This window comes from Geotrypetes seraphini, chromosome 3, assembly GCF_902459505.1.
Source record: "Geotrypetes seraphini chromosome 3, aGeoSer1.1, whole genome shotgun sequence".
Lineage (NCBI taxonomy): Eukaryota > Metazoa > Chordata > Amphibia > Gymnophiona > Dermophiidae > Geotrypetes > Geotrypetes seraphini.
In genome coordinates, this window is record NC_047086.1 from 125,517,104 (window position 1) to 125,542,620 (window position 25,517).

General features: G+C 43.9%; 1 protein-coding gene across 3 annotated transcripts in view; it reads left to right on the forward strand.

Annotated features, from left to right (window-relative positions):
- KIF13B (kinesin family member 13B) overlaps positions 1-25,517 on the forward strand; it is a 485,412-nt gene that overhangs the window by 109,965 nt on the left and 349,930 nt on the right. For all 3 annotated transcript variants that reach the window (XM_033935468.1, XM_033935467.1, XM_033935469.1), the window contains exons 3-7: positions 1,080-1,092; positions 8,330-8,390; positions 12,401-12,493; positions 16,500-16,680; positions 21,860-21,947. In XM_033935468.1, the coding sequence (XP_033791359.1) occupies positions 1,080-1,092; positions 8,330-8,390; positions 12,401-12,493; positions 16,500-16,680; positions 21,860-21,947 (436 nt within the window). The remainder of the gene's footprint in view (positions 1-1,079; positions 1,093-8,329; positions 8,391-12,400; positions 12,494-16,499; positions 16,681-21,859; positions 21,948-25,517) is intronic.

Consider the following 25,517-nt stretch of genomic DNA (forward strand, 5'->3'; position numbering starts at 1 on the left):
ATAAAAATTTTATTCACAACTTTAAATTTCAGCTTCCAGACCATCATCACCTGGCCACCTGGCATAGGAAAGCCTAGTCGTCCAGCCCAGAGGCCTTGAGAGTTCACGTTCGATGTGAACTCTCAGGCCTTGAGCATGCGCACATGCTCAAGGCCCAGCACAGGAAGCAGATCTTCGGGCACCGGCACCACGCACAGGACATGCTGGTGCCGGTGCCGCTGCGTAGGCTACAGCAAAGTAAGAAGAGGGTTCGGGTGGGTTGGGGGGACCTCAGGTCACGGCGGGGGAGGGGGGGTGCGGATCGCAGGGGGGAGGGTGCCAGTTCGCGGGGGAGGGCGCTCGCAAATTGAAGCGCGCTCGGTTTCTGAGACGCTGATTTTGCGAATGTTTTACTCGTCTTGCAAAACACTCGCAAAACGGTGCACTCGTAAACCGAGGTACCACTGTATTTGGTGTATCTTACTTGTGTGGTTGTAAGTCTTCTCAATTTCATACTATAAACCAATAGCCCCTCCATGCCCTTCCCTCCCTCCTCCTCTAAGAATTCAAAAGAAAAGAATAAAAAGGGTTGGAGGAGGCCTGATTTCTTATGACCCCTCACCACAAAGCATAAAAAGAAAAAACCCTTTCAAAGCTATCCCTCCCCAATGAGGAACAAGATAACCACCTCTAACCTAATATAAATGTAAAGTTCTCAGAAATGCCAAATTTAATTATTGCAAGGTGTTGAGTATCAAGCTTTGGGATATTGACTCTAAATAGTGTTCCCAGATAAGTAAATAGTGCTTTTGCCAATAAGCTGTACAGGAGGTTTCTTGAGATTCTTAAACTACCATCTGATGCAAACAATTCCTCCATGCTTAATAAGATGGCAGAGTTGGGGCAACAGCATGTTCTTAATTTGAGCAATGTACAGTACTTTATCATCTGTTTTAATACTCATTACATAATTTTTATATCATTTGGTGATGTATATTTGTTACAGTTTTTTCTAAACCTGTTGATGCTTTTCTTCTCTCCCCATCTTCATTTGATTGATGCTTCTGCTCTTCATCTCCTCTTGTCCTTTGGCATTCCAGGAGCCAGCCAAAAGTAAGAGAAATAAATATATATATTTATATGTATCATAAATCAGCAGTGTAAAATGTCAAGTTGCAACAAGATTATTATCCAAAGTGTAGTTGGAATATTTGTATTTTTTTTAGCAAAACAATAAAGGATTGTTAAATGCAGCAAGTTATTTTGCTTTATATTAGGTTCTGATAGCACTAGCAATGTTATGTAGAAATACAGTAGTTGGATTTAAATATTTGGTTTTCTGATGTTTTATAATTTATGCTGACATTTAGCTTTGTGTTTGACAATTTACCGTATTTTTTGCTCCGTAAGACGCACCGGATCATAAGATGCACCCTAGATTTAGAGTAAGAAAACTAGAATAAAACATTCTGAACCCAGCCCCACTCACTCCCTGCCAGGCTCTGCACCCTGTCTTTCCTTCCCTGCCAGGCTTTTCCTTTCATTTTTCATATACACACAGCAGATATAAATTATCAAAACTGACACATTTTGATCACTAAATTGAAAATAAAATCATTTTTCCTACCTTTGTTGTCTGGTAATTTCATGAGTCTCCTAACTTCCTTCCTTTCTTCACTCAGGCCCAACAATTGTCCCTTTCTATTTCCTCCCTCCCATGTCCCAAGTTCGTGCTTCCTCACTGCCTTCCAGCCTTTGCCCTTCATTCTCCCTCCCTCCCATGTCCCAAATTTGTGCCTCCTCTCTATCTTCCAGCCTTTGTCCTTTGACCTATCTCCCTCCCATGAAGACCACTCCTGAAATCTGCCAGCACAAGCTGATAAAACCATTCTATACTATTTTTGCAAAAGCTGAACTATTTATCCTCCTCTGAACATGATTCAATTTGGAACAAGAAAATGATGACTTAAGTCAACATTAGATCTCCTTCATAGCCTATATTTAGCCTGTACAGGCTGCTTGAGGGAGCATTATTAATTCTAAATAGCGATGGAGAATCTCAGAATAAACACTTTAAAACAGTGGTGAATACTTCCTCCTAACATAGTAACATAGTAAATGACAGCAGATAAAGACCTGAATGGTCCATCCAGTCTGCCCAACCATACATGCTCCATAAATTAATTATTTAGTTTAAATGGTAATTTTTCTTGGACATTTCTGGGCTAGAAACCCAGAGCCCTGCCCGATAGTGTGCTTAGGTTCCATCTACTGGAGTCTCCATCCCATCTTAACCATCCCTGCCATCGAAGCCTGTAATAATGTTAAATCAACCTCCTTATCAAACTTTCATGAATACATTTGAGAACAGTGTTGGAACAACACACCAAAGATGCTTACGTAGTACAGTTCAGTTGGTTTCATATAGCCAGACAAAAACTCCTTAAATTCTTACAACCAATAAAATCACTTAGTTTTTTTTTTTTTTGTTTTGTTTTTTAATTCTTCCAAACAAGATCAGCTAATCCAAATATGTAAATTGTATTCAGGGAAAAAATCCAAATAATTCTTATTTGTCTCTTTATTTTTCTTTGTATGGTTTAATATAGTATACAAATATCTGCATATCTAGTATTTTAAATGCATCACCTGCTTTAGGTAGATCTCTTCATAAAGCTGGTTTCTAAATGTAAACAAACAAAATGCACTTAACATATATATATCATGGAAATGACACTAAGGGCCCTTTTACAAAGCTGCTGGATCAATTCTCCTGTAGGAATTGTATTTGCTGTGGGGGAATCATTACTGCAGCTTTGTAAAAGGAGTTCTAAGGCATGTATGTAAAAAGACCTGTTTTGCATTTTTTTTACGTAGGTCTCTTCATGCTTCAGAAAACATGCCTAACCTGGGTTATTCTCCATAATTATATAAACAGCTAATTGTTTTAGTATAGTAATGAGAGGAAATAAAGATGTAGTTGATTCCTTACTGAGAGGCCTCAGAATCTGCAAATCATACAAGAGAGCTCCAGTAGCAGACAAGGAAAAGCAAGTGACAAGTACATGAATACATTGGGAAATGCGATTACTCCAGGAACCTCATTCATTGATCAAAACTGGAAATGGGAATGGTAAAGGAAAAGTGAACTGAAACTGAAGGTTGATATCTTGGTAGTTGCAGTCAAGGACAATGAATTATGGACAAGTTGATTCACAGTAAGCATAGAAAAAAAACCTGGCAAAATGGACACATATAGGTAGCTGAAAAGAGTTACTTATAGAGTTCTGATAGAAACATAGAAAAATAAAGGCAGATAAAGACCATATGGCCTATATAGTCTACCTAACCATGCCATCTATTATTGCCTTCTCTCCCTTAGATAACCCACATAATTATCCCAAACTTGCTTGAATTCAGATACTTTTTGTTTCTACCGCTTTCTCCAGGAGGCCGTTCCAAGCATTCACCATCATTTCCGTGAAAAAGTATTTTCTGAGATTAATTCTGAATCTATCCCCTTTCATCTTTATTCTATACCCCCTCATTCTAGAGTTTCCTTTTAATTGAAAGATACTAACCTTGTGCACATTTATGCCAAGTAGGAACTGTACATACTCAAATATAAACTGATTCGAATATAAACCGAGGTGACCAAATTGAAACGAACAAGATCCGTTTCTGTGACCCCCCACCAAAAGAGGAAAAAAGGTTGACTCGTGTATATAAACCAGGGGTTATATTCAAGTGCCCTGCCAAGCTCTGCCCCCAGCCCCCCCTCCCTCCCTGTCCTCCCAGGCTCTGCACCCATCCCTCCTCTCCCTCTTGTCCTTGATGCCTTGCAGGCCTCTGCTAGGCCTGCCGTAAGCCCATGTGGTCAAGTTGTGGGCCACGACATGAGGGATCTCTGCTGCCTCCTGTACCAGTCAACACTGACACATCCCACCTCCCAGACTTAAACAAAACAAAACCCTACCTTTAAAGCCCTGGTGGTCCAGTGGTGAACCAGGGCAGGAGCGATCTTCCTACGCTTCCCCATGCAAAGCTGCTGAAATGGCTGTCACGAGTTCCCACAGCAACTTGACAAGTTCCCTCAGTCTCATGAAGTTGCTACAAGAATTTTTATTTTGGGTGCACAGCTTGTAACATAATCCCCAGTCAAAACTCTTAATCAATGGGAAATTGACAGGAGGATGTACTTTGGCAAGGGGAACTCGGCATAGGTGCCTTCTATCCCCTTAGCCTTTAAGATCTGACAAGTCACAGCTTACAGGTATTCATATTAGTGGTCAGGAAAGCAGAATTAATTTGTTTGCAGATGCCATTCTGCTCTATTTAGATTAGATCAAGCGCCCATTCACCTGGATGTAGCACTGAGCTTGGTCCGGGACTTTGGTATGATCTCAGGACTTATGGTTAACTGTGCTAAATCGATGCTCCTCCCCTTGAGGTCTGGTAAACCGGAACTCTGGCATTTACCTTAGTACTAACTTACAAGCTATGTACAAAGCTAATATTTTAGATCATATTGTTGTTAATCAAACCCTCTGTACAAAGTGGAAGGATCTTCATTTAAATCTGTGGGGTAGGATAGCCCTAGTAAAGATGGTTATGCTTCCCAAATTGTTGTAGCCTTTGCAGGCTATTCCTTTATGGCTACTCCAAAAGGATGAATGGGTGTTTCAGACTATTATAAGTACTTTCATTTGATTTGAATTAGAAAGCAAGTTTTAAGAACATCTTGGCAGGTTGCCTTTAGACAGCATGTGTTATGAACTCAGATAGTGGCGCTCTGTAGCACAGTGCACATATTATGGTGAGTGTTATTTCAGTATAACACAATATACAGTGATCCATTCAATCAGGAAAGTGCATATATTATTCCACCATTACTGTGACATCTCTTCTCTATACAGGGAAAAAAGGCCTCAGAATTGGAGCCTAAGCACAGTCTTATCATAGACTGAGAACATCGGCGTAGTTTACGATGCTCCGTGCTCTAGTCATCGGCCAATAAACCTGAATTCTTTACTTAATATCAATTACCGTATTTTCATGTAGATAACGCGCACCCGTGTAAAATGCGCACACGGATATAGCGCGTGGGAAACCGAAATATATGTAGAAAAAATTTTGTATACCGCGCACACCCCTATACCGCGCATGCTGCCCCGACTCTCCCGTCGCCGCCCGACTCTCCTCTGGCCACCCCGACTCTCCTTTCGCCCGCCCCGACTCTCCTCTCCTCTCCCCCTTGAAGTCCTGACCCCACCCTGAAAGCCTGATGCCCCCCCCCGACGTCCGATTCACCTCCCCGCAGGACCGCTCGCACCCCCACCCCGAAGGACCGCTCGCACGCACCCCCACCCCGAAGGACCGCTCGCACGCACTCCCACCCACACCCCCACCCTGAAAGACCGCTCGCACCCCCACAGCCTCCCAACCCCCCCCCCCCATCATGTAGAAGCTCCTACCGGTGTCCTGCTGCTTCCTCTTGGCGGTCCCGGCCCTTCTGTGAGCCCTGCGCCTGCGCTGCTTCCTCTTCCGGCGGTCCCGCCCTTTCTCTGACGTCAGAGAAAGGGCGGGACCGCCGGAAGAGGAAGCAGCGCAGGCGCAGGGCTCAGAAGGGCCGGGACCGCCAAGAGGAAGCAGCAGGACACCGGTAGGAGCTTCTACATGATGGGGGGGGGGGTCGGGAGGCTGTGGGGGTGGAAGCGGTCCTTCAGGGTGGGGGTGGAGTGGGAGTGCATGCGAGCGGTCCTTCGGGGTGGGGTGAATCGGACATCGGGGGGGGTACTATGTAAAAAACAAATTTGTACAACGCGCTCACGCGTATATAGAAACATAGAAACATAGAAATAGACGGCAGATAAGGGCCCACGGCCCATCCAGTCTGCCCACCTTAATGTCCCTCCCCTACCTTTGCCCTGTGAATAGATCCCATGTGCCGATCCCATTTTGCCTTAAAATCAGGCACGCTGCTGGCCTCAATCACCTGCAGTGGCAGACTATTCCAGCGATCAACCACCCTTTCAGTGAAAAAGAATTTCCTGGTATCACCTCGTAGTTTCCCGCCCCTGATTTTCAATGGATGCCCTCTTGTTGTCGTGGGACCCTTGAAAAAGAAGATATCTTCCTCCGCCTCGATGCGGCCCGTAAGATACTTGAACGTCTCGATCATGTCCCCCCTCTCTCTGCGCTCCTCGAGCGAGTATAGCTGTAATTTGTCAAGCCGTTTTTCGTATGGTAGATCCTTGAGTCCCGAGACCATCCGGGTGGCCATTCTTTGCACCGACTCCAGTCTCAGCACATCTTTGCGATAATGCGGCCTCCAGAATTGCACACAGTATTCCAGGTGGGGCCTCACCATGGATCTATACAATGGCATAATGACGTCCGCCTTACGACTGACGAAACCCCTTCGTATGCAGCCCATGATTTGTCTTGCCTTGGACGAAGCCTGCTCCACTTGATTGGCAGACTTCATGTCCTCACTGACGATTACCCCCAAGTCTCGTTCTGCTACCGTTTTTGCTAGGATCTCGCCATTAAGGGTATAAGACTTGCATGGATTCTGGCTGCCCAGGTGCATAACTTTGCATTTTTTGGCATTGAAGTTGAGTTGCCATGTCCTAGACCATCGCTCCAGTAGGAGTAGGTCGTGCATCATGTTGTCGGGCACTGAATCTTCGTCTGTTGTGCATTTGCCCACTACATTACTCAGTTTGGCGTCATCGGCGAATAATGTTATTTTACCTCGTAGCCCTTCTGCCAAGTCTCTTATAAAGATGTTGAATAGGATTGGGCCCAAGACTGAGCCCTGTGGTACTCCACTAATCACCTCCGTCATTTCGGAGGGGGTGCCATTCACCACCACCCTTTGGAGCCTACCTCCAAGCCAGCTCCCAACCCATTTCGTCAATGTGTTACCTAATCCTATAGAACTCATCTTGCTCAGTAACCTGCGGTGCGGTACACTATCGAATGCTTTGCTAAAGTCCAGGTACACGATGTCCAGGGACTCCCCAATATCCAGCTTCCCCGTCACCCAGTCAAAGAAGCTAATCAGGTTGGATTGGCAGGATCTCCCCTTAGTAAATCCATGTTGTCGGGGATCCCTTAGATTCTCCTCATCCAGGAACTTATCTAATTGGTGTTTGATTAGAGTTTCCATTAGTTTGCTCACTATCGATGTTAGACTCACTGGTCTGTAGTTTGCTGTCTCCATCTTGGAGCCTTTCTTGTGGAGTGGAATGACGTTAGCCGTCCTCCAGTCCAACGGGACGCTGCCTGTACTAAGGGAGAGGTTGAAGAGCGCGGACAGTGGCTCCGCCAAGACATCACTCAGCTCCCTAAGCACCCTGGGGTGCAAGTTGTCCGGCCCCATTGCTTTGTTAACCTTGAGCCTTGACAGCTCACCGTAGACACTGCTGGGCGTAAACTCAAAGTTACTAAACGGGTCAACTGAGCCAACCCTTGTCTGTAGCTGAGGGCCGAGCCCTGGCGCTTCTCGGGTGAAGACTGAGCAGAAGTATTCATTTAATAGTTGGGCTTTTTCCGAATCCTTTTCCACATAGTCTCCGTCTGGTTTCCTAAGACGTACAATCCCGCCTGAGTTTTTTCTTCTATCACCGATATACCTGAAGAAGGATTTATCTCCCTTCTGGATGTTCTTTGCTAGAGACTCCTCCATGAGGAATTTAGCCTCCCTGACTGCTGTTTTGACGGCTTTTGATTTGGCCAGGTAGTCTGCTCTAGAGTCCTGCTTCCCCGATTGTTTGTAAGAGATGAATGCTTTTTTCTTCTCCTTGATCAGGTCTGAGATCTCCGCAGTAAACCACTGTGGCTTATTGTTCCTTCGCCGTTTACTTACTGATTTTACATAGCGGTTTGTTGCTTCTTGTATGGTTGCTTTCAAAGTCGACCACATGTCTTCCACGTTATCGGTTTCTTCTTGGCTTTGTAGCGCCTGGTGATGCACGGTTTGTAAAATCGTGTATAACGCACGCGTTATATGCGTGAAAATACGGTATACTTTTTCCCCCCCCTGCAGAATGTTAGTTATATATATATATATTAGGGAAACTGGATTTTGTAAATGACATGAAATTACCAATACTTTAGTATATCAAATATTTTTGTCTTTATCAAAATTACCATTATCAAATGTCCCTTGGAGGATTCGGGAGCTCTTTCTACAATGTAACCAGATAAGAATGGTAAAAACAGCAGGGAGAGAATTCCTGGTATTCTATCCAAATTAAAAGTTAACAGAACTTTTGTTAAATTTCAGTGTATGAATTTTTGTGTTTGTAAGTTTAAAGCTGCTTCATAATTTTATTTTAAACAGGTGTTTGCATATGATCATTGTTTCTGGTCTGTGGATGAATCCATTACAGAAAAATTTGCAGGTAATGACTATAATGTTTAGATTTCATTTTATAACCTAGTTGGTTATTAATTTATGAATTATGTCCCTCACCTGTGTTATGTAAGAAGTGTGTACTGTATGATGGTGTCTGCAGTAGGGGTCCTATTTTTAGCTCTATTTTCCTATAATGAGTTTACCTGTCCATCAGTACCCATGGAGGAAGTTGACAACCACAGTAGAGATTTGGCTGAAATTTGAGTAGGTATAAAAATGGTTAGGGAATTGTAATTTTGGTCTAAATTTGATGTAAATTTACAATTTCCTGATAACTTCTACTGTAGATTACCTGTGTCAAAGAAGTAAAACAGGATTTTCTTTGTCTAATGTCTCTTGTATGCACTTTTAGTTTTTAAGGGTTTATTCAAAATTGTTTTGCCAGTGTGTTGGAACTTTTTTGCATATATTTGTTTTACAAATGCAGCTTTGATGATCTCGCTCTTCTTGACACATCCAAGGTATAGAAATATTCCATGCTACCGATATAGGGCAAGCAGTGGCTTCCCCCGTGTCTTTCTCAATAACAGACTATGGACTTTTCCTCCAGGAACTTGTCCAAGCCTTTCTTAAAACCATCATGGTTGCTCTTTTTTGAACCTTTTCTAGTTCTGCTATATCTTTCTTGAGATAAGGCAACCAGAATTGAAATCAGTACTCCAGGTGAGGTCGCACCATGGAGCAATAGAGGCATTTTGTAGCATGTCTTGTCAATAGTGTCTTGCAATCTGTATTTTTGTTTCCCCGTTTTTACTTTTTAAATTTTGTACAATGTAAACTGCTTTAATAATTAAAGTGGTATATGAAGCCTAAATAAACTTGAAACTCATTATAACATTGTTCTCTTAGGCTTCCGCAGCTGACATCATAATTGTAGCAGTTTTCGGGGTCTTGCTGCAAGCTCTGGAAAGCTACTACAAGCATTATAACATTCTTAGTCTTGTTAATCATCCCTTTTCTAATATTTCTTAGCATACTGTTTGCCTTCATGGCTGCCATTACACATTGGACTTCAGTGTATTGTCTACGATGACACCTAGATCCTTTTCTTGTGCGCTGACCCCCAAGTTGGTCCTTAGCATCCGATAACTATGATTTGGATTATTCTTTGTGCATCACTTTGCATTTGTCTACATTAAATTTCATCTGCCATTTGGTGAGAGTAGTAGATAGAGACAGTGCTTTAGTTAGCAACCTTCAGTCGTGCTTTTCCTTGCAGCCTGTTGGCTAGCTAAGCTTCCTTAAGAATGTATGACCTTAAGTCTTGCTTTTCCCTGTAGCCTATTGGATAGTTAAGCTTCTAAGCTTTGTTAGGAATGTCTGACCAATGGGCTGCAGGGGGAGGTGGGAACAACAGAAAAATCTCCCAGATGACCCGCCAAATGAAGTTTGTTTGTTTGTTTATTTATTTTTCACCAGCCCTGAACTCCAGACCTAGCTAAATTGCTTTCTCGTACCTGAAAACCCTACATTCACCGCATTTCATGAAAATCCTTAGGGCCTTTATCAAGATAAAATTTACCTACATACATACAATTATTGCTTGCTTGCTTTATAGTATAGAATATAGTAATGAGGTTTTTATCATTACTGTGTAAGCCGTGGCAGTATTAAATACCATGCTTTACAACACACATCAAACACAAGGCCCGCCTGGCTGTTTTATGTGGCCCTCAGTGACTGTGCTGCATCTAAGTGCCTGACTGTGCAGCCCCAGTCCCAGTGGCACTCCAGGCACCTGAATGCATTGCCCCACTCCCAGCGGCACTCCAAGCTCCTCACCGTGCTGTCTCAGTAGCCATTTGCAGGCAGAAGGGCCCAGTCCCAGTGTAAAAGCTAGGTTGGAGCAGGGCGCTCCACACAAGTGCCTGACCGCACCACAGGTGTCTCAGGGTGAGGAAGGAGCTATACTTCTACTAAGACTAAGTATCTTAATAAAAAATTTGGCCCACAACTTAGCCTGGGTTTCAGATTTTGACCCCTTATGTGATTGAGTTTGACACCCCTGCTTTACAATGACATTTGAGTTGCTTTAATGGCCTTTAACACATAATCTGACCCTCATTTGACATTGAGTCAAGGCAGAGTTCACATGAAATTAATTCTTCTAGACCGTTCTTGTTGTATGAGCATATGCTTGTGAACATAAAGTAAGAATATATAGTGTACTGCAGTCCCTCGAATCCCCCCAACTAGCATTAAGAGCAGAGACACTTTGTTATAATTATGATATATCGTATATACTTGAATATAAGTTGATCCATGTATAAGTCGAGACCCCCATTTTTCCCCTCAAAAAGGATGAAAAATGGTTGACTTGAATATAAGTCTGGCGGCTTAATATTCAAGTGTCCTGCTGTGCCAGGCTCTGCACTCAGCCACCCTCTCTGCCAAGTTCTGCACCCAGCCCCCTTCCTTACCAGGCTGTGAACCAAGCCCCCCTCCCTGCCAGACTCTGAACACTGTCCCACCTTCCTTCCCTGTACCCTCTTCCCCCTAAAAAGAGCCAACTCATCATTGATGTCACAATGGCTTGATTGTTCCGTACTCCTCTCTGCCCTCTAACCCAGCCAGCAGATTAACCCTTCCCCTTAACTTAAACCACCTAGTGGTAGTCTGGGACAGGAGGGATCCCTCCCGTCTCCTGCCCCGGCCGACACTAATAATTACCACCTTCCTTCCCTCGCGTACCTGTTCCCTGGTGGTCCAGCGTGTATCCCGCATTGAAATCCTTTGCAAAGGATAGTACATAAGAACATAAGCGTTGCCTCTGCCGGGTCAGATCAGGGGTCCATCGTGCCCGGCAGTCCGCTCCCGCGGCGGCCCCCCAGGTCCATGACCTGAAAGTGTTCCCTACCTAACCTAAAATATCCATACCCTATTCGCTCAATGTCCTGTAAGGTAAACCTCTATCTGTACCCTGTTATCCCCTTTGCTTCTAGGAAATCATCCAGTCCCTTTTTGAACCCCAGAATTGTACTCTGTCCTATCACCTCTCCGGGAAGCGCGTTCCAGGTGTCCACCACCCTCTGAGTGAAGAAGAACCTCCTTGCATTCGTTATGAATCTGTCTCCTCTCAGTTTTTCTGAATGACCTCTTGTTTTAGTTGTCCCTGCTAGTCTAAAGAATCTGTCCCTCTCCACCTTCTCTATGCCTTTCATGATTTTATAAGTTTCTATCATGTCCCCTCTCAGTCTCCGCTTCTCCAGGGTAAAGAGCCCCAGCCTGTCCAACCGTTCGGCATATGAAAGGTTCTCCATACCCTTTATCATCCTCGTTGCCCTCCTCTGGACCCTCTCGAGTATTGCCATGTCCTTCTTGAGGTATGGCGACCAGTATTGGACGCAGTATTCCAGATGTGGGCGCACCATTGCTCGATACAGTGGCAGGATAACTTCTTTTGTAGCCAGTGGCGCACTTGGGCCAGCACGCAGGAGCAAGCTTTTTGTGCTGCTGGCCGGCCCTCACCGCTCCTTGATAGGCTGCCGCAAGTTCTCACAGGATTTGCGGTTTTTGCGGCAGCCTATCAAGGAGCAGTGCAGGGCTGGCCGGCAGCACGTAAAGCTCGCTTTGCGTGCTGGCCTGGGTAAGCCGTTGGCTACTACCTTTACAAAGGATTTCGGTGCGGGATACACTCTGGACCACCAGGAAACAGGTACGCGAGGGAGGGTGGTAATTATTAGCGTTGGCCGGTGCAGGAAACGGGAGGGATCCCTCCTGTACCGGCCTAAGGCAGGCCTACAGGAAGTCCGGGAGGGTTTCGGGTGGTCACTGGGGGATAACCAAATATAAACCGGGACCCCCATTTTTGGGCCAATTTTTTGGCCCCAAAATCCCGGTTTATATTTGAGTATATACAATATTTTTTTTTAGGGGGGGGAGCTAGAAAAATGGGGTTGGAGAGGAAGGGTATGTAGGGTTTTTATTTATTTATTTATTTTAATTTAAGTTGCCATTTGGAACTACTTTGTTAATTACCTTTTCTGTCTTATTTAGGCCAAGACGTGGTTTTTCAGTGCCTTGGAGAAAACATTCTTCAAAATGCCTTTGAAGGCTACAATGCCTGTATTTTTGCCTATGGACAGACAGGTACGTGGTGATTTAAAGATGCATTGGTTTATTATGCACAATTTTACTTCTATTCTGAAATCTTTATACATAATTGAGGAAGAAAGTTTCAATTTTTAATACATCTAGCTAAGCTCTGTTAAACTTGAGCTCTCTAACAAAACTTTTTAATACTAAAGAAGGGAAAGCTTAAAATAACATTTTGTGCGTCCTTGACATTTTACATGACCTCACTTCAAGGTAAGATATTTTAGTTGGCATGATATCCAGTTTATCACTGTACTATGGCAGTTCCCATGGAATTTGCTTCCAAAGGCAGTTGTGCCTTTTCAGTTCCTCTATCCTGCAGTGCATAGCTTATCCAGCCCTAAGGCAACCATTGGCAGTTCTTGCCTTTCTGCTGTTCTTCCTTGCATTGCTGCAACTGAGATGTTTACTGCTCTTGATCCACTGCTACCACTGAAATTGGCCATGGTGGCTTCTCCTGGCCCTGTGCAACTGTTAATTACTTCTTGTGGCTTTCTGGCCTTCCTGCTATCATGTGGCTTTCAATAAACAGGGACCCAGATGCAATAAAGCCAGCGATCATAGCTAAATCTGTTTTGACAGCTTTAGCGGCGATTGCATTTGCCGAACCAATTCAGAAAACAGCTCAGTGTGGTTTTCTGCATAATCGTTCATTCCCCGATCCGACCATGCAAATAAGCTCATTAATATAAAAATGCCATGTAAACTGGTAGAGCAATTGATGCTCTAACATTGCTTTCTGATGCATTAAAAGTGATCACTTTTAGCAATCAGAAAGAACGACTGGTCAAGACCAGTCGCTTACCTGTTTTAGCCCTTTTTTAAAATGGGCACAGATGCTGTGCATGTTATACATGCACAATATGTGCCCCATTAGAAAAAAGAGAAAAAAAAGCACCCACCCCTGCTGATGACTGCTCTCCCTGATGCACTGACATCATGAACCAACCCTCCGACCTCAAACTCCCCCCAAGGTGAAAGAAAATTGGTATGAGGGGAAACCCACTTCCTCCTGCCAACGGAGGCCCCCCCTGAACCATCCCCTCCCCCCAAAAAATAGCAGGAGGGATGCCCCCAAGAAACTCCCCCCATACTTTTGTCTGTTGGAAGGAGGAGGTAAGCACAGTCCCTCCTCCTTCAAGGCCTGCCAATTCTAAATGGTAGGCTTTCCCTCCTAGGTGCCTTAGGAGGGGCCTTAGGTGTCTGAGCCAATCAGAGCCTTAGGCCCCTCCCCACGCATCACATGGGATACAGAGGGAGGAGGCCAAGGCCCAGATTGGCTCAGATACCTAAGGCCCCTCCAATTGGGCATTCCTCCTGCTGTTTTTGCTGCTGTGGGGATGGTGGTCAGTCCAAGGTGCCGGTTTGCCGGGGTGGGGGATTTTTTTTTTTTTTTAAATCAGGCAGATATTGTGCATGTATAATATGCATAGCATCTGTGCCCATTAAAAAAAAGGTTTCCTGCCCCGAACAGCTGAGTGGCAGGAGGCTTTCCCCTGCCTCTCAGCTGTTATGGCTTCCCCTTCCAGCTCTGCGCATGTGTGAGAGTTGCTGTCACAGCCATCAATCAGACGGGAGAGTCAGTGATATGACGAACCTCCATGTGAATCATTTGCATGCAAACTTTTTAGTGCATCAATAGCTCTTTTTGAATCGGCAAAAAAAAAAAAAAAAATCGATTCAGAGCAGACCCACACAGACTTACGATCCTCTTAGTGCATCTAGGACAGAGTCTTAATGCCTCAAAGGCAGGAAGGGAGATAGTAGCAGGGTAATGGAGGGTATGAAAGTGCTGAAGGAAACTGAATCCAGCTGCAATGTTAAGGAAAACCAAAAGCTGGAAGTAGCAAGGTTGGGGGAGATAGGTTTAGAGGAAGAAATTAGAGAGGTGTGAATGAGTGAATATAGTGAATCTTGAGGGGAAAGGAGAAATATGTAATAACAGTATAGCTAGGATGGATTTTTTTATTTTTTGTGGAGTCCAGGTTAACATGGGTGGCCACTAGGCAATGTGGATGTTGACAGTGCCTCTGGTTTTCTCTCATTGGCCTGTGCCACTGCTGCCAACTGGGAACTAGATGCACTAAAGTCTCCGATTGCTAACAATCGTCACTAAACCAATTTGACCGATTTAACAATCAATCGTATTTGTTGATCTATGCACAAAATGGCTCACCATATGATTTTCTATGCAGTTGTACATTCTCCAATTCTGGCATGCAAATGAGGTCATTAATATTAAAACCAGCCATCCAATCAATGGCCTAACCTTGCATGCCAGATTTGGATTGGTACTACCGACCCAGAAGACCCGACAAATCTGCCTGTTTTTCATTCTTTTTTTTCTTTGAGCACAGATGTGCCCATTAAAAAAAAAAAAGGCCTACCACCCCCCACCCCACCCCCGCCAGTCCTGGTACCAAAATAGGGGCAGGAGGGATGCATAATCTCTCCTGCTGAAGCAACCACCCCCCCGCACTTCAATAGAAATCGGCAGGAGGAATGCCCACTCCTCCTGCTGCTGCTAACCACCTCCCTGCCAAACTTAATTCTCCCACCCCCCTGGCTATTCAGAAAGCCGCTTAGTGCCAAGCAGCAGCAGCACCAAACTGTTCAGTACCGCTCAGTGGCTGAAGCCGGAACTCGCAGCAGCGAGCGACCTGGTTAGCAGCAGGGCAGGAGCACAGAATGCTCGCTCCTTCCCCACTACTCCTCTGAGCCAACAAGGATTCCAGCATCAGAGGAGGTATGATAGTCAGGGTGGAGAGCCTGGGAGGGAGGGACGGACGGGGATTGTGTGCAATTCCTGGCAGGGAGGGAGCTGGGTGCAGAGCTTGAAGGAATGGATGGAAGGGGGCTGGGTACAGAACCTGACAGAATGGATGGAAGGGGACTCAGTGCAGAGCCTGACAGAATGGATGGAAGGGGACTCAGTGCAGAGCCTGATGGAATGGATGGAAGGGGGCTGGGTGCAGAGCCTGACAGGGTAGGGAGGAAGCACTGGGTGCAGATCCTGGCAGGGCAGGGCACTTGAATATTAAGCCACCTGACTTATATTCGAGTCAACATCCTTTTTTGGGGAAAAATGAGTGGTCTCAAATTATATTCGGATCGACTCATATTCAAGTCTATACGGTAGCTGAGATGCTATGTCTTCAGTATTCTCAGAGTCTCAAATTTTTTTCAAAATTTGTACCTTCCTGCCGTCATTTTCCTTTGTTTTTGTCGTCATTCTTTATTTTTATCAAGTTGGATCATTTCTACCAAGTTTCTAAAATGTTTGTCTAGATCCAACTCCACCTTCCCTAGACCTGAGTTAGTTTTGTTTCAGGCTGCATCGCCACAGCTAGTTTGTATATACAGTAATATAATGTTGATGATCTCAGGGCCTCAACGTTTCCAATCTCTATTGTCCTACTATTGTTGTTTTTGTGGAGCCTGGAAGCTAGGGATCTCAGATGTGAGAGAATAATGTCCTGGTTACTCCTCTAGAAGTTGTATTCTTTCAGAGATTATTCTACTGAGGAACCTATACTTTCTTATTAGGTGGGAAGACACCTGCTCATTCATGGTGGGATGCTACTTGAATTTCCTTCTTGCTCTGTGAGCTGGTCAGCATCTGCACTCGGCTTTGTCAGATGTCACCCAGATGTGGTACTTGGCCTGCTGTCCTCAGAGAATATCACGTTTAAAGTTTATTATTTATTTGATATACCACCTATCATTACGTCTAGACGATTTACAATGTATAAGAAACAGGGGTTTAAAAAAACTAAAAGAAAAATAACAGTCTGAATTACACCATCATAGAGACAAAGTGACCAGAGACAAAAAAATGGGGGAGGGAATAAAACATGTGAGTGACTTTGTTTTTCTTTGCTTATTTGTGTGTGGGGTGTGTGCTATTTTGACCAAGTTGAAACTGATTTCAAATACAGCACTAAAACCATTTAGCTTGTAAAAAAAAGAAAAAAAGTTAATTATGATTTTAATTTTCCAGGCTCTGGCAAGTCCTACACTATGATGGGCACAGCTGATCATCCTGGATTAATTCCTAGACTCTGCAGTGCCCTTTTTGAGAGAACACAAAAAGAGGAGAACGAAGAACTGAGTTTCAAAGTGGAAGTGTCCTACATGGAGATTTACAATGAAAAAGTCAGGGATCTTCTTGACCCTAAAGGGTAAGAGTTAAAATTCTATAAAGAAAACTAGATAACTTTCTATTAGGGTTCTCCCTCCATGTTAGACTTCTGATGATATAGTGATCAGAGATCAAGGATCAACTGGGTCATAATTGAAGAGTTTAAAATAGAAATATGTGTTTTAAAGTCTGATGCAAATATTATGTCATGTATTTAACATTTTAATTACAATCTGGGGAAATTAGATTTGTATTCTGTGGTTCCTTGGAAATGCTTACTTTTGCTCGTACATATGTCATAGCTGTTGCCCTCAATGCTATGTTATTTCAGCTTTAACACAACTTTGTCCTTATCTTTTCTGGATGCTCGAAAGTATAAATGTGAACAGAACAGGAGGAGGGGAAAAAGCTGGTATCATATCCAGATGAGAGCACAATTATCAGGGCACAACTGAGCCAAGTATACATTTTTGTTAGGTCTTCAAAATTCCTTGTTTAAGTCAAGGCATGCTAGGATATAAATTTTGGTGCAATTCTGTCTAAACCAGTGGTTCTCAAACCTGTCAAGCAGAACCCCCACCAGTCTGGCTTTCAGGATATCCCTAATAGATATGCATGAGACAGATTTGCATTCCTCCTACCTCCATTATATGCAAATCTCACTCATACATATTCATTAGGGATATCTTGAAAACCCAACTGGCTGGGATAGGATAGGATAGTTTTGAGAACCAATGGTCTAGACCAGACATGGGCAACTTCGGTCCTCAAGGGCCGGAATCCATTTGGGTTTTCAGGATTTCTTCCATGAATATGCTTTGAAAGCAGTGCATGCAAATAGATCTCATGCATATTCATGGGGGAAATCCTGAAAACCCGATTGGATTCCGGCCCTCGAGGACCAGAGTTGCCCATGTTTGGTTTAGACTAGTGCTGCCCAATTCATGATTCGAATCGGTTCACCGTTTCGAATCAGGTGAATCAATTTGAATCAGTTCATTTTGGTAAAAAAACAGACTCACCGATTCAGCCCCGATTCCAGTTAATTCTTTTTTCATCACCGGCCGCCGGACTCATTCCCATCTAATGTAACTTCCGGTTTTGCGAAACCGGAAGTTACATCAGAAGAAATGAAAGGACGTGGGAGCGTCAATGGGGGAGCGAGCAGACCTCGGAAGCAAAGGGTAACTGGCAGGAGGGCTGAGAATCAGCAGGGGGGGGGCGCTGAGAATTGGCATCGGCGGCGGGGGGGCTGGTGAGTCTTGGGGGCTGGGGATGGAGGCTGAAATCGGCAGGGGGGCTGGGGATGGAAGCTGAAATTGGCAGGGGGGCTGGTGAGTCTTGGGGGCTGGGGATGGAAGCTGAAATCGGCAGGGGGCTGGGGATGTAAGCTGAAATCAGCAGGGGGGCTTGTGAGTCTTGGAGGCTGGGGATGGAAGCTGAAATCGGCAGGGGGGCTGGGGATGGAAGCTGAGAATCGGGCGGGCGGGCTGGGGAAGCTGAGAATCGGGCAGGGGGGCTGGGGAAGCTGAGAATCGGGCTGCCCGATTCACAATTCAAATCGATTTACCACGACAAAAAATCAGTCTCCCAATTCGTTGACTGACCCTCGCCCCTAAAGCAGGAGCGGCAGCGCTGCTTCTTACTGGCCTGCTGCACCTGCTTTAGAGGGCGAGTGGGGAGAGTCAGTCGGGAAGTGGTTCCCCCGCTGATGTCTGGCTTCCCCGCATCAATTTACCTAATTTCAGCAAAGATCGCTGGCTCTAGCGATCTTTGCAAGCTGCCATACATTGTCCGAGTTGTCTTCTCTCTGCCATGGTTCTGCCCCTTCTCTGATGTCAGAGGAGTGGCGGGACCGTGGCAGAGAGAAGACAACTCGGACGACGTATGGCAGCTTGCAAAGATCGCTAGAGCCAGCGATCTTCTGCAGGGCAGGTGCTGAAATGAGATAAATTGAATACGCAGGCCTTCAGGGGGGTGCATATGTTCAGGGGAGGGGGCCCTGGTGTAGAATTACACGGAGGGAAGGGGGGGTTGAAAGAGACGTGCATATGCCAGACTTCTGGGGGAAGAAATAAGGGGTCTAAAAACAGAGGAGAGGGAGAGAGATGGTGGACAATGGGATTTAGGGATGAAAGTTACAGAAAGGGAGAGATGCTAGATGAAAGGGTAGTTGAGAAAAGGTGGATCTGTAGATGGAGATGAAAAAAAGGAAAGATGCCAGACCTCCAGGGGAGGGAAGAGAAACGGAAGGGGAGGACAGAGATGGCAGATGGATGGTTAGCGTGGAGAAAGAAGAAAGAAGGAGACCTTGGCAAGCAAGCTATCAGAAGACAACCAGAGCCTGGGACCAACAAGATTTGAACAATGACCAGACAACAAAAGGTAGAAAAAATAATTTTATTTTCTGTTTTGTGATTACAATATGTCAGATTTGAAACGTATATCCTGCTAAAGCTTTTGTTAGACCACAAACATGAGCTAGGATTTAACAGAGAGAGGAAAAGTATTTTTTGTTTGTTTATTTTGTTTACACCATAGCGTCAGTGTGGTTAGGAGAAGGCAAAGGGGGTGAAGAGGCTATAAAATAAACCCAACAGGATGTTTGAAAAAAACACCCAATTGGGCAGGAAAATCGAATTGAAAAATCAATTCAATAGGCAGAATCTAATCAAAATTTTTTTTCCTGAATCGGGCAGCACTAGTTTAGACCATTAACCAGTGCTGAGTGACAAATTTCTACTTGTTCATCGAGAGACTTTTTAGATAGTGTGAAAGTGTCAATGAGAGAAAGATGTCTTGGGCCAAAGGTGACTTAGTTAAATGTAATTAAAGCATAGTCTGAACAGGAAAGAGAGGAGGAAGAAAGGGAAAATAGAATTTTGTTGAGTAATCACTAAATCCAATGTGTGTCCAGCCTTATATGTAGGAAAATGTATCCTTTGATAAAAAGTTCAGATTGGACAAAAAATCAAGAAAGTGCTTAGTCCAGAAGTTGTTGGGATTAGTGCTGCCCGATTCAGGGAAAAAAATTTCGATTCGATTCTGCCTATTGAATTGATTTTTCGATTCAATTCGATTTTCCTGCTCAATTGGGTGTTTGTTTATTATTTTTTTTACAAACATCCTGGTGGGTTTATTTTATAGCCTCTTCACCCCCTTTGCCCTCTCCTATGCACACTGGCACTGTGGTGTAAACAAAAAAGTCTCTTTCTCTCTTTCTTTCTCTCTTTTTCTCTTTCTTTCTTTCTCTCTCTCATCCTAGCTCACGTTCGTAGTCTAACACCAGCTCTGGCAGGATACACTTTTCAAATCTGACACATTGTAATCACAACGCAGAAAATAAAATTATTTTTTCTATCTTTTGTTGTCTGGTAATTATGCAAATCATGTTGGTCCCAGGCTTTGGTTGTCTTCTGATCAGGGTCTCCTTCTTTTTCCATGCTAACCATCCATCTAATTATGTTTTTTTGTATAGAACTATCCTAGAGAGATAAAGATTGTGGAGCTCAGTTTTCCAAATCTTGGAGGAAGGAGCAGATGAGCTAGGCTAGAGATCTGACAACTAATTGAGAATCATTGTGGGAAACCAGATATAGTTGAGGGTTCGCCTAGCCCTAGAACACACAGTAGTAGGCCCTGGCTTTGCACCAAGCTTCTTCCTGCCGCACACATAAATGAACTTTCTACTATACTGTGACAAAATTTACATGCCCCATCTTCTGCAACCACTTACAGGAGAGCAGCTGTTAGAAAATGATAAACATACACCTCTTGGAGAAGTCAGATACCGGCCAAGCCCAAGTCATCCCGAAAGAGGGAAGTGGTGGGCACAAGAGAGATTTCTCTACTTTTTTTTGTTTGTTTGTTTTAACATCTTCCCCTCTTCACCCCTGTGTAGAAACCGGGGGGAGGGGGCTACATGGGCCTCAGGCTTCTGAGAAGTCTGACAGGTTGGAGCGCAGATGGGCAGGGGTGGCCGCTTGACTTTTGTTGACAGCAGGATTGGAGTTTCTCTATTCCTCCGGGGAGGGGAGGGGGAGACGGGCCAGGAGATGGCATTCTCTTAAAGGGTGAAGTGGTGGGACGGCGTAAGTAAAGTTTGTGTCTCATGCTCTTGGAAATCCTGGTTTTATCTTGTTCCTTCTACTGTACTGTTTGTGCGTGAGACATGGAATGGTAGCAAGAGAGAAACGAAGTCGGCGGTAGTTACAGAAACATGGGCACGCTATCACTTTCAGCTTATTAACCAACAATCGCAGTCTGTTTTGAGTCTGTCCGGGTCTCGGGAACTCTTCTCGTTTCTAAGCTCATTCCCACTTTCTCACCTTGATGTCCCCCCTTCACCACCGCCATGGAGTATCTGACGATGTTCACTGGCAAGAGCGGCCGCTTGCTACGTGGTAAGGCCAGACTATAGGGCGGGTTCCACAAGGTCCACTTCCAGAATCTGCTCTAAGGAGAGCACTCTGCATGGTACAGATGCGGCCGAAAAAGCATTTGCAATTCTGCAGCTCTTTCTATCCCCAGGGGTTAAAGGTGGTGGTGGTCATATAGTCTCTGCTGGCGGGGCCTACGCTTGCTTTAGGGCTGCTGTGATAGTTAGTTTCCATGCTGTCTGCGCTGTAGCCAGGAGGGAAGATGCTGAAGACCCTCCCCCCTCACCCCCTAAAGCATGAGCAGCAGAGACTGGCCAGCAAGAGCACTGCCACTCCTGCTTTAGGGGGGAAGAGTCAGTCACTGAATTGGGAAGCCGATTTTTTTTTTTAACGAATTGATTCGAGTCGGAAATTGGGCAGCACTAGTTGGGATCGTCTAAATGAGTATTGACATCTCCTAAAATAAGTAGATTGGGAAAGTGAATTGAGGGTTCAGAAATTGCTTGTAGGCAAAGGTTCCATTGATTGGCAGGAAGTGTTGGAGAACAATAGAATAAAAGAATGTGTAGAGGAGAAACAGCATCTTGTTTAATAATCAGGCGTTCTAGGTAGGCAAAGAGAGAATCATTTTGAGAGACTTTCAGGTTATTAGCATAAATGATAACTTTGTAATTTTCTAGCAATATTTGAAAACTTGGAATTTGATGCATTTACTACAAAGACTTTGTTTCCATTTTGCCGTAGTTATTTCTTACACTGGTCCCCTTTTTTTAGGCACCACCACATACAATTTTTACATCTGAAATTATTTTAATTTTATCCTTTTCTTCTGCACATCAGAAGCCGTCAGTCCTTAAAAGTGAGAGAACATAAAGTCTTGGGCCCTTATGTTGATGGTCTGTCTAAAATGGCAGTTGCAAGCTACAAGGTAAGCTCTTTATTTGCATTTGTTTGACTTGTTCAGAGGTTAACATTTTTCCTGCTTAACCTAACACCCCACAGTCTTGTACAGATACCCACAAGTCTGCGCTATTGCTGATTCCTATAGAGGTCAAGTAGTACAGAATAGTTTTCCAAATTGAAAAAGGTCAGTAGTGAAGTGCTCCAAGGGTCTGTAGAGGAACTTGTCTTGTTTGATGTATTCACAAATGATCAAAAAAGAAGATGATTAATTTTTCTGCTATTTAGGTGCCAAATCTCCTAAGCTCACAAGATTCTTTTGCAGTGGGGGCAAGTGCAGGGAAAAATAATCCCAGTTATAGGTACAAAATACTGGGTTCCAGGTTGAGCCACCACCCAAAATAAAAGATCTTGGAGCCATTGGACAATACGTTGAAATTTTCAGCCTAGTCTCCTGTTGCTGCAAAACAAAAGCAAATAGAAAGGTGGAATTATTCAAGAGAAATTTGACATTGCAGACTCTTGAGAGTTGGTTGCTAGAATATCATTATGCTTCTGTATAATCAACAGTATAACTTAACCTTGAGTATTGTATGCGCTTTTGGTTGTCCCATTTTAGAAGGGCTATAGTGGAACTAGAAGAGGTTCAGACAAGAGTGATAAAAGGGATTGTTCTCCCTTATGATTAAAGGTTAAATAGGATAGGGCTCTTCAGTTTAGATAAGTAACAATATTTGTTAAGTCTGTTTTAATCTTAATTTTTTGGTATTCCCCATTTCTATGTACTTCGCTTAGAAATTCTTTTTATAAGCGTTTTTATCAAATTTGAAATAAACTTGAAACTTGAGAAACTATATGATAGAAAGTTTATAATCATGAGTGGGGAGGAATGGTTGAATAGGGGGATGGTGGTATAACTTGACCCATCCACCCTCCAGTTTCTTAGATTCCTCCACAGTCAGATGAGTTTCCTGTATCATACATATATCCGCACCTTGCTGCTTTAAAAAATTGAGTGTTTTCTTCCTTTTAACAGGATGATTGAGGCCATTAACATTTAGAGAAAACAATTTAAAATTCATTGTAAAATTTCAGAGAAGAAAAACCATAATAGTATACCAAATACATCATGTAAATACATCCTTTGTTCAATATACGTCCAAAACACCTCCCCTTTCCCTCCCAATTCCCTATCCCCTTATCATACGATTACTTGAAGACATATATTTAGACTAGCAGCCATATCCCTCCCCCAGGCAACCTAATTCATTACTTTCCCCTTTATTATTAAAATTAATCAACCCCTGTAAACTAAAAAATTTAATGAATACCAAAATAAATATATAATTATTCTCTAAGCAGTGGATAAATAATAAATATTATAACAACATAAAGTTCATTCCCTACCTATGTGGAAATACATTTTAATGATATGACCAATGAATACCCTTTAAATTGCCCACAACTATACCAATACCCCCTCTAATAAGCTATTAAACACCTTTATAACAATGAGACCTAACATCTGAAGTTTTAGGAACATATATTGGAATGTAAAGTCATACACTTAGGTAACAGAAACCCGAGGTACAGCTACACGATGGGAGGGCTGTTATTGAGTGAGAGTTCCCAAGAAAGGAACTTGGGGGGGTAATGGTGGACATGACAATGAAGCTGTCGGCACAATGCGCAGTGGCCGCTAAGAAAGCGAATAGAATGCTAGGAATAATCAATAAAGATATTACAAGCAGAACGAAAGAAGTTAGCCTGCTGTTGTATCGGGCGATGGTGCTGCTTCCAATATTGGTTGCCGTACCTAATAAGGATATGGCGATACTCGAGAGGGTTCAGAAGAGAGCGACACATTTGATAAAAGATATGGAAAACCTTTCGTACGTTGAAAGGTTGGAGAGACTGGGGCTGTTTTTGCTGGAGAAGCGGAGACTTAGAGGTGATATGATAGAGACTTACAAGATCACGAAGGGCATAGAGAAAGTGGAGAGGGACAGATTCTTCAAACTTTCGACAACTACAAGAACGAGAGGGCATTCGGAAAAATTGAAAGGGGACAGATTCAGAACCAATGCTAGGAAATTCTTCTTCACCCAATGGGTGGTGGACACCTGGAACGCGCTACCAGAGGGAGTGATAGGACAAGGTACAATATTGGAGTTCAAGAAGGGATTGGACAATTTTCTGAAGGAAAAGGGGATAGAAGAGTATAGATAGAGGGCTACTACACAGGTCCTGAACCTGATGGGCTGCCACGTGAGCGGACTGCTGGGCATGATGGACCTCAGGTCTGACCAAGCAGAGGCACTGCTTATGTTCTTAAATATAAGGTCCCAGGGTGTCAAAGTAATTAATCTATAAAATAATTAACTTTTAAAATTCATAAAATGAATATTTCAATACCCTAAAAACCTCTTTTTTCTCCCCATGAAATTAAAATTAATCAACCCCACAAGACAAAAGTATTTTATAAATATCTGAATAAATACATATTCATAAAGGATGAATAAATAAATATTGAAGTATAATAACAAAATAAATACAATTTCTACATATATGGAAATTCATTAAAGTAATGAAATTGCCTGAACCAATGGATTTAATTAATTTAACCACCTCACCATTACACCAAAAATGAATAATTAAACATTTTGTCCTAAATCTACTTATAATTCATAACTACAGGACACATTGTGTATTAATGGGCCCATTGTATGTGTTCCTATGACACAGTCAATCTTCCTGACATCCTCAATCTTATCCTCCTAATAATATTGAACTACAACTTCTCTTTAGGACCACACAACTCTCTCACATTTGAATGTGAAAAATAATAAAGCATATAGAAGAAATAGGCCTCGCCCTCGGCGGCGGTGATGGCGGCCTTTGTGTGGCGGCATGGACGCTGAGGAACTGTTGCGCACCTGGAGCCAGGACACGGACATGCAAGGCACAGCAGGGACTTGGATTCTGCTTCGCCCCTGGGCCGGACTCTCGGAAGAGGAGGAAGATGAGGAGGGCTCAGGTAGCCATGGAACTGCCAGGCCATCGCCAGGGACCGTGAACTCGGCTTGCTTGGACGCTCCACCATGAGTCTCTGCCACTGCTTCTGCTGCCACTGTCACGTCCTGGTTATTTCAGCTGAGAAGCATGTATGAGGCCTGGGCCTTGCCCGCGTGCGTGCGTGTTGGGCCTTCTCCGTTGGACGCTTGCTTGTGTGTTGCACCTGGCCGCCCTTCAACATGGGAGGAGGAGGAGGAGAGGGAGGGGGGAAGGAACAAGCAGTGGTGTCGCGATTCCAGATCATCGAAGCCTTCCCGCAATTGAATAGGCGGAAGGATGGAAGGAAGCGTTCAGCTGGGCAGAAGTTTAACAGCAATGGAGCGGATGGATACGGCAGTTGTGAAAGAAAGGCAAATCTCCAGGGTGCATCCGCTACGACAGCCCCGCCCCCGATTCCCCAAATCAAGCTGCACTCACCCTCCCGCGTCCACCGGGATCTCCATCAAAGGCAGCAGCCACAGGCCCATCAAACTGTGAGTAAAATCTGCAGGTAGAAGAGGCCTAAACAAGTGGGCTCATAGAA